The sequence below is a fragment of the Myodes glareolus genome, chromosome 2, assembly GCF_982192425.1.
Source record: "Myodes glareolus chromosome 2, mMyoGla1.1, whole genome shotgun sequence".
NCBI classification, from domain to species: Eukaryota; Metazoa; Chordata; class Mammalia; order Rodentia; family Cricetidae; genus Myodes; species Myodes glareolus.
In genome coordinates this window covers 41519330-41529742 of record NC_142027.1, presented here as the reverse complement: position 1 = coordinate 41529742, position 10413 = coordinate 41519330, and the positions used below count along the sequence as shown (strand labels likewise).

The window sequence follows — 10413 nt, the reverse complement described above, 5'->3', positions numbered from 1 at the left end:
TTCTGTAACATTAGACAACAAGGATCATATTTATTGGACAAACAATTTAAACATGAACATACCATTTTCTAAACTCACACACAATGAGAAAATATCGACCATGTAAAAAGAAAATTATTAATTTCTGGAAATCTAAGAACATTTGAATGGAATCAGTTCATAATAAATAAATTCTGTTAAAATATATTTGAAATTTTCAGGAATAATTTAAAAAACTGTTGAAGCATTAGATTGTATCTAGCTACAATTTAAAATACATCTAATGAATTTTAGAAATATATTTATTGCTAATTGTTGCATCCATTTAATATCATTAGCAAGTTTTTTAATTTCAGAATTTAAATTTTCCAGCAAATTACAACCTTTGTTTATAATAAGATAATCCATCAAAGGAAAATAATCTTTATGACTTAGCTTGAGTTTCAATATTTCATTTATTCTTTCATGAGATTATATTTCAGCATGTACTTATCCAAAAATTTTCTAGCAAGAATATTTTCATATTGAACATTAGTCATTTTTCCTTTCAGAATTTCTGAACCATAGTATCATACCATATCAATACTGGTAAGTAATGCTTGTCAGCCTATCCTTCAAAATGATTTTAATACAGTGAAATTACTATGTGCTTTGATTTTTACTTTATTTGATTATTAGTCTATTATCTATGCACTGAAACTCCCAAATGTATCCACTAAAACAGTTTTTTTCTCTTCCATGCTATTATTGCTGTTTGTTGGTTGTTAGGAATAGCAACACCTTCACCAACTCTAATGAAAATAATTTATATATTCATATTTTTAAAAACACATATCATTCAAGTCTGATAGAGCAGAAAATGAATGAAAAACTCTAAATATCTGAACAGAGATAGTTATTTACCAAAAAAGGAAAAGAATAACACAAAATGAACTACAAATTGTACTAAGCTTTTGATATTTGTCTTTTACTGACTATTTGAGCATTGAAAAGTTTGAATCAATATTGCCATTTCTCTATATGATTGAAAGCTGAGAAAATGGAGACTATATTTAAATGTTTGAACCCTACAGGCAACTATGTAATGTTTAGAACAGGAGAGATAGTCTCCACAGAAGATGACACCAGTTTGTTATTCAGTACCAGATGGTCAGTCCTGAAAAAAACATATGTATGCACATACACATACATATGTGTGTATGCATATGTATGTATCTATGTATAAACAGACTAAGCAGTTTATATTATATACTTGAGAATATGTATAGTCAAAGTTTTTAACACATATACATAGAGTTGGATGATAAGTCAATCAATAGATCAATCAATTGATGGTGATAGATGAATAGAAGATAGGTAGATGGATAGAGTTGATAGATTGATAGATTATATATAGATTGATTGATAGATAGATAGAAAGATAGACAGATAGATATGTAGATAAATAGATGACAGATAAATGATAGATTGATAGTAGAAAGACAGTGATAATGATAGATAGATAGATAGATAGATAGACAGATAGATTTGTAGATAGATAGAAAATAATGTGACAACTATAACTACAAAAGTTATAGTTGAAATTGAAAGATAGTCCTGTGTGCTATATGGCAGGGTTTGGATGAAGGAAAGGAAAGGGGAAATAATACAATAATATTATAATCTCAAAAATATTTTAAAAGGGACTTGGTTATTAAATTACATCAGGAATAAAATGCACATTCCAAATGCACATTCCAGTCTGTCTTTGAGGAAATGAATTATCAGTGGAAATGGATCAATGGCTGAGCACTGGGACAACACAGGTGCAGTAGAACACTGTTTAGAAGATAGTCTTGTAAAGTTGCAAACCATGTTTTCCTTCTGCAATTGCTCTTTATTATGGTGCTCATCTCTGTGAAGATGGTCAGGAATTTACCTTATGCTATGTCTCATTGAATTCCAGAGTAATTTTTTGATATTTCACCTATTATTTTTGATTCTTTTTGAGATCTCTCTGTAACTTTAGAGCCTATTTGGGAACTAATTAACATAGACTAGACATGCCTCAAACTTACAGAGATCTGCCTTCCTCTGCCTCCTATGTGCTGGGATTAAAGGTATGCACCACCACCGTCTGATTATTTTTAAGATTTTTATGTTTCTTGATAAATTCTTTCTTCCTCCTCCTTTTCTGACTCTTACTTTTATCCTATCCTTTTTTCCCTTTCTCCTGTCTCTTATCTCCCCTCCCTTCCCTCTCATCTCATCTATTCCTCGCTCCCCTTGCCCCTTCCTCACATCTCTTCTCTCTTCTCTCCCAGCCTCTTCTCCCCCTCCCTCTCCTCCTTCCTTTTCCTCTCCTAATTCCCTCTTTTCATGTCTCTTCTCTAACCTCACTCCCCTCCATCTGCACCCTCCTGCTTCTATCTTCTTTCTTCTTCTTTCCCCCGCTCTTTCTTTCTCTTCTCGTTCCTCTCCTTTCTCTTTACTCCCTTGGCCTCCCTTTTCCTAGTCTCCTGTTCCTGTAACCCCTCTTCTCCTCTCATCCCCTCTCCTCTCCTCTCCTCTCCTCTCCTCTTCTTTCTGCTTCTCTTTCCTTAACTTTGATTCTCCTGCATCTTCTCCTTTTTTCTTTTTCGTTCTCCTCTGCTCCTTCATTCCTTTCTTCCACTCTCCTTTCCTCTGTCCTCCTTCCTTTTCTTTTTTCTCTTTAAATATCCAAATCTTTACTTACTCAATGAGGAATAATTTTCATTTGAAAATTACATACAATCCACATAGTCAAACAGACTCTTATTATCTTTTCTCAACTTTTAGAATAAATTTATTCTATTATGCTTCCCTTTCCTATACAACTCTCCATACCCTCCAATTCCACCCTGCCTATAGTCATCTCAGCAATCATGAGCTTAGCTTCCGATAGGTGATCTTCAAACCTGCCTTCTTCAAGAGCTATCTTTGACTGTCAAATTACCCTTTTCTCTACTTTACAACAAAAAGACAAAGATGAAAAGAACGGATGCTAAAACAGAATCCATCACTCTGCTGCATATAAGAATCACACCGCAATATCAAGGTTAGACATTACCTCATGTTAAAAGGTTGGAAAAAATATTGCAATCAAGGTGATGGATCCATTATAATATCTAATAACATAGTCTACAAATCAAAATTTATTCAAAAGAAATGGGGAAGAACACTTCATAATCATCAAAGCAAAAATTCACCAAGATGTCATTTCAGTTCTTAACATCTTTGTTTCAAGCACAAGGGCACCTACTTTTATAAAAAACTTAAAACACATATTTACCCTCACACACCATAAGTGTGAGACTTCAATATTCCACTCTTACCAATGCATAGGTCATTCAGACAAAACCAAGCATAGAAATGCTGGAAAAAAACTGATGCTATAAACCAAATCAACCTAAGAGATATTTTCAAAACATTCCACACAAACACAAAAGAATATACCTTCTCAACACCTCATGGAATTTTCTCCAAAATTGAACACATACTCCTATAAGTCAAGCTAAAATTCTCAGACCCAGAGAAGTTAGTTAAAGAGGAAAGCTTAGAAAGAATATATGAACCTACCCTGGAAGGAGAAATAGAATAAATTTTGTAGGTGAACAGGGGGAATGTGAGGACTGGAGTGTGAGGAATCATGTGGAGGTGACGCCAAGAGTACACAGAGAGATCACTGGAATTGGGAAGAATTGAGGGGTGGAAACCTAGTGCAGTGAAAACTTCCAGAACTCTAAGAGGGTGATCCTAGTGAGGATTCTTAGCAATTAAAGATACAGAGTGTGAACTGGCCATTTTTTAGCCAGGGAAGGCTTTTATTGGTAAGACTAGATTATCATTACTACTACAATATGTGCACATATGAAAGTATATAAATAATGCAAATTTATAGCTTATTTGTGATGTAAGTATATCTCTGTATATTATTATAAACATATTATTTTCCATCAACCTGGCTTTGCAAGTCATAGCCTGTGATCAAGGTCATCCCAAGCATAAAGCTCAAGTTCTTTTATTTTTGAGATTGTGATTTAAATAATTTTCTTCCTTCCATTTCTATAATTCTCCCACAGGCCCCTCCTTGTCCTTCAAATTTATGGCCTCTTTTTCATCAATAATTACTACATACATACATGTATTTGTATGTGCATGTAATCTCCCAATATAACTTCATTTGTCTATATAACATTACTCGTATATATGGTTTCAGGAACGATCATTAATACTGAATGAGCATGAGAAAGAACACCTCTCCTCGTCCCAGCTTTATGCATATATCTATAGTTCTTTGTGTGAGACTGAGGCCTCATGGTCTTTTCCCATTCATTCTGATATGTTTATTGATTGGTGTCATCCTTGTTCAGCTCATTTTGGTTGGTCCTGTTGGTGAGTCTTTATAGGTATAGTTTCTGGTTTGACTTGGAAACACAACCAACAAAAGCCCTGTTTTTCTGGCTCTTGCAGTCTTCCCATGCCATCTTCCGAAATGTATCATAAGCCTTACATATTGAAGTGTTTTGTAGATATATCCATTGGTACTAAACTCTAAAACTCTGCATTTTGGTTAGTTGTTTTCTGTAGTGATCTTTGTCTATTAAAGAGAAAGAAGTTTCCTTGATAATGTGTGAAAACTACACATATTTATGTGCATAAAGACAAATGTTTATTTATTATTGTTAGCGGCTGTGCTGGTTTAGGAAATTGGTGGTTGTAGCTTATACTCCAATAACTGCAACTTTCCTAGCACTGAGTAAACTAGATTGTCTTCTTCTTGAGCCCAACTACAGAGCAATTTGTAACCACCAAATTGTGTGTTCCATTACTGCACCCTTAGCATGATCATGCAATGCTGGTTGTTGATGTGGTTCATAGTCAGCATAGCTAAGTAGAACTATTGCTTACTCCTCTTCTTTGAAAGCTTTAATGGCATCTTCTGGTACCTTGAAAGTTATTCTTTAGGCAAAAGGCATTCAGATCACTTTCATCTCAGGTACTTGACTCATGTTTCTGAAGCATATGGTATCTAAGGCATGACTGACTTACCTAGTATCTCTCAGGGTTCATCAAGGATAATAGAAATATGCTACATATTTTGGGAGTCTTTTAGCTATGACCAAAATCTCTGTAAAGAAGTTCTCATGTCTGACTTTGGGATTTTTGTTAGGCTCCTTTTGGCTCTTAGAAGGAGAATCATCACTCAAATGATGAGAAAGATCATTATACATTGTGTGTGTGTGTGTGTGTGTGTGTGTGTGTGTGTGTATGTGTGTCTTAAAGAGATAGAGATAGAGACAGAGAGAGAGACAGAGAGAGAGAGAATATTATAGGTCTTTTTGGTAAATAGGTAGTACTATATGATTCTCTGTGAATTTTTAAGGTATCTGTATTGCTATTTATTTTACCCAATTCCCTCTCCCTCTCTCATCTCTAAGTAGCCCCCTTTTCTTTTTTTCCTTTTTTATTTTTTATTTATTTATAAAAGTTTCCACTTCTGCCCCTCCTCCCCATACCCTCCCATTCCCCCAACTCCCTCTCCTCCTCCCTCTCCAGCCCTAAGAGCAATCAGTGTTTCCTGCCCTGTGGGAAGTTCAAGTTCCTCCCCTCTCCCTCCAGGTCTAGGAAGGTGAGCATCCAAACTAACTAGGATCCCAAAAATCCAGAACATGCAGAGGAAACAAGTCCCAGTGCCATTATCAATGGCTTCTCAGACAGTCCCCATGCCAGCCACATTCAGAGAATCCGGCCACATTCAGAGAATCCGGTTTGATCATGTCCTCATTCATTCCCAGTCCAGCTGGCCTTGGTGAACTCTCATTAGATCAGTCCCCTTGTATCAGTGGGTGAACACACCCCTCGCTGTCCTGCCTTCCTTGCTTACATTCTCCCTCCTTCTGCTTCTCATTTGGACCTAGGGAGTTAAGTCCAGTGTTCCAATGTGGGTCTCTGTCTCTATCTCCATCCATTGCCAGATGAAGGTTCTATGGTGATATGCAAAATATTCATCAGTATGGTTATGGGCCAATGCCAGTTCAGGTAGCCCCCTTTTCTATTCCGTCTGTCAGATCACTTATATTTTTTAATTCCCCTTTTCCTTCTTTCTACATTTTTATGTGTTTACCTCCATTCCCCTCCTTAAGCACTATCCCCAATTTCCATTTCTGTGATCAAGTTGTAAAGCTCATTTTTTTGCTCTGTTTCCCAACCATTCCAAAAAGTCAGCAGGTAGTAGGAACATTCACAATATCTTGTAACTGTTTGATGTTAGGTAATGTACACTTAAAGCATGTTTTCCTCATCTATATGCTCTAGTAACTCTTAGATAACTGGATTTTAACCTAAATCCCTTCACTGTTATAAAATTTAGGCTATTGAGACCTTTCCTTAATCTTATAACTACATTTCCTCAATAAAACACCCCAACCTAATTCTTTTATGAAAACTGTTAGCTTCTTTATTTAGTGAAGCTTCTGAATGGTAGTAAAATACAGAGAGCCAGAGAGAGTCTCAGAGGCAGCCTAAATAGTGATTTAAAGTGTACAGCACTCTGAGCACTGAGCAACATTTGACAGTCTACCCATTGTCATAAAAATCACTCCTATACTCCAGTATCTTTTTCCATCTCTGTGGGAACTGCAGGTGGAATTGCTATGAGAAATGAAAGTCACCATTCCCCAACAGAATTTTTTTATTAGGTGACCATTCTTTTTATTTATTAAAAATTTCCACCTCCTCCCCTCCTCCCAATACCCTCCCACTCTCTCTACTCCCTCTCCCCCTTCCTCTTCAGTCCTAAGAGCAGTCAGGGTTTCCTGCCTTGTGAGAAGTCTAAGGTCCTCCCCCTTCCCTCCAGGTCTAGAAAGGTGAGCATCCAAACAAACTAGGCTCCCACAAGGCCAATCCATGCAGTACAATCAAAACTCAGTGGAGCAGGGGGGTGGGGGTGGATTGGAAGGAAGGGAAAATGGGGAGAGAAAAGGGAGAAGGGGAGAATTGGGGAGAGTTTGGGGGAATGGGATAATTGAGGTGGAAGAAAGGTGGATGTGGGAGCAGGGAAGAAGTTATCCTAACCAAGGGAGCCATTTTAGGGTTGGCTAGAGTCCTGGCTCTAGAAGGGTTCCCAGGTGTCCAAGGGGATTTCCCCAACTAGTTTCATGGGCAGCAGAGGAGAGGGTGCCTGAACGGGCCTTATCCTATAGTCACACTGATGAATATCTTGGATATCACTGTAGAACCTTCATCCGGCAATGGATGGAGATAGAAACAGAGACCCACACTGGAGCACTGGACTGAGCTCCCAAGGTCCAAATGAGGAGCAAGAGGAGGGAGAATATGAACAAGGAAGTCAGGACTACGAGGGGTGTGTCCACCTACTCAGACAATGGGACTGATCTAATGGGAGCTCACCAAGGCTAGCTGGGCTGGGCCTGATGGAGCATGTGATCAAACTGGAGTATCTGAATGTGACTGACATTGAGGGCTGACTGAGAATCCCCAACAAAATTCAATGAAAGATATATTCAAATATCTAGCAATATTCTGAAAATTGTGTCTTCTTACTGAAACATATAAGTGGGATATCAGTCATCATGGTATAAATGCGTTGTATTTGTGTCCCTTACACAGGAATTAAACTACTATGCCAGCTAATGCATTTATGATGTCATGGTGAATAAAATACCAATCTCTTATTAAAATGTTTAAATTTAATTTCTACTTTATTTTATTTTACTAGAACATTTTATTAAAATTCTTTACATGATTTAAAATTGATTTCATATATTTTTATGGAAATGGGTATATATCCAAATCTATTATAAATGCTAGCTCTGGGAAACAGGAATGTGCTCAGTAGGTAAGAGCTCTACCTGCACAAAATGATTAACTGTGTTTACATCACATACATCATAGCATACAAATGTCAGGGAAAACAAAAGAGCTGCATATTTCAGTGTTGAGAGGATCATGGCTGTACATATGCCTGTAATCAGTGATGAGAGATGTTGAAATAAATGTTGGGTTTAGCAGAATGTAAACTTATCTATAGGAAAAGATCTCTTTCAGAAAAGTAAGGCTATAAGCAGGATGTCAGGTGAACTCCTTTGGCCTTCCCATATGTGTACATGGTTAACTGTAACTATGCACATAAGTGTGCATACACCATACACATATATCTGAAACATTCATATACATAAAAACCAGCAAAAAATCATTCTAGGACAGATAACTGCCAAATATTTTAGAAAGAAAAACAAAATTTAGATACATGAAGACTTTATGATTTTATGGTGTTTTAATAAGAATACAACCAAAGATAAAATGAGACCTAAGCTTTTCTCTTTAAGAATTTCACTAGTGAATTTTTTACTTGATTATTTCTTAAACTGTAGATAATTGGATTTAGCACAGGAATTACAACAGTGTAAAATATAGAGTCCATCATATCTTGATCATCTACTTGTGAAGATGCAGGGCGCACATACATAAAAAGCAAAGAGCCATAGTATAAAGACACAGACAAGAGATGGGCTCCACATGTGGAGAAGGCTTTCTTTATGCCTTTGAGAGATTTCTGCTTTAAGATTGAAAACAAAACAAGTGTATACGAGACAAGAATAGTCAAAATGCTAAATACCTGAATTGAGCCAGAGAAAATAAAAAGCATTAGGTAATTGAGAGAAGGGTCAGTACAGGAAATCTTTAGTAGTGGCATAACATCACAGTAAAAGTGATGTATTATGTTGGAATTACAGAAGGTTAGTCTGAATAAAAAACCTTCATGAAGCAAAACATGAATAAACCCACCCACAAAGGACAGTGTTAGCAGACGTACACAGAGTCTGTTTGTCATGATCACTGGATAGTATAAAGGTTTGCATATAGCTATGTAGCGATCATAGGCCATTGCTGCCAAGAGAAAACATTCTGTGGTTGCACTGATTCCAAATGAAAAAAACTGTATCATGCATTCTGAGAGAGAGATCAGTTTACTTTTGGCAAAAAAGTCGAATAGCATCTTTGGTGTCACGGTGGATGACAACCATGTATCCACAAAGGCTAAACTCCCTAGAAATAAATACATGGGGATGTGAAGGTCAGGGTCGTTCCAGATGAGAGTGATGAGACCAAGGTTCCCCACAACGGTAATGAGATAGATCACCAGGAACAGCAGGAAGAGGGGGATTTTCCACTGTGGCAGATGAGTGAGTCCTGTGAGAACAAACTGTGTCAGCACTGTTGCATTCTCTGTACCCATGTTCTCTCTTTATGTCCCTGAAATGAAAGACACTGAAAGTCATATAGCATTATTATGAGTTTGTAAGTTGAATTTCTATGTGTTGGAACTTTTAATGTAGCCATGTACTTATAAGAATACCCTTTTATTTTACCCAATGTTATCTTAATAGATGGAAACTATCCTTGAGATTTTAGAACAATGCAAGTTCATTACCCAAATTTTATTTTTTTTATTTTTTATTTTTGGCATTTAAAATGTTTTATTAACATTAACCAATGAAAGCAACAAATAAACAGAAGGACCTCCTACACTATCATGCCTCATCTTGGAAACTTCTCTTATTTTTTAGGAAGTAATTTTATTAAATTATAAAAATTTTATTAAATTATAAAAATGCAAATTCATTACCCAAATTTTAAATGTGAATATGTGAATGTACCAGCAGATGACAGACGAAGGGCAACCAGAAGCTTTGAACATTCAGAAAATGTGTAGAAATCTCATTTGTCTTGATAAAAAAATTGTATTTAAGTTGCAGATTATGAGCCAAGAGAAAAGATTTTTAAACACCTGCACTACATCTTAGACTGAAATGAGTAGTCTCAACCAACTGGGAAAGGTGATTAATATTCAGGTGAAAGTTAAACATAGGTACTAGCTAGCAAAATGCAACAAAAAAAATTTCAAATTTAGTATACAGTAGTAGAAAGAAATAGGTTTTAGGAGGTGTGGGGCTGGAAGCAACAATATTAGAAAGTCCTTACTGTATTAAGAAACTTCCAAATCAGATTATATATCAAAATTTTCTGAAACATTTGTGTGAAATAGAACTGTAGAAAAAGTTTTTGCTTTAGTATAAAAAGGGTCTAATATTTACTTTTCAAAACATACCCAAATGACTTTAGATTACATAAAATTAAATGTATATGTGGTAAGACACTGGGGATAATTAGAGAACAGAATGGTAAATCACAAAGAATTCTTCATACAGACCTACTACTAAGAAGTGAACTTTAGCATGCTAACTAGATGCTCAATGAAAACAAAAAATCCAAACCTCTTTGTGAGCTTTGTATCGGATATTTAATTTGAGTTTGAGAAATTAGATAAATCAGTCTGTGTTTTTATTAACAACAGAAGAGCTATGCTACCAAGGCTTAATCGTAATGTGTTCTTGGTTCCTTTCCTTT

The 10413-nt window shown here is 36.0% G+C and overlaps 1 protein-coding gene across 1 annotated transcript; it reads right to left on the bottom strand.

The window, feature by feature from the left end:
• Positions 1 to 8311: 8311 nt before the first annotated feature.
• On the bottom strand, positions 8312 to 9241 carry LOC148122940 (olfactory receptor 5H19-like). Its single transcript, XM_087897148.1, has one exon. The coding sequence runs from the start codon at positions 9239 to 9241 to the stop codon at positions 8312 to 8314; it is 930 nt and encodes a 309-aa protein (XP_087753274.1).
• Between the last annotated feature and the right edge of the window lie 1172 nt (positions 9242 to 10413).

What these genes read in the sequence shown, in the direction of transcription:
- LOC148122940 (XM_087897148.1), bottom strand. Translation starts at nt 9,241, where the DNA reads ATGGGTACAGAGAATGCAACAGTGCTGACACAGTTTGTTCTCACAGGA.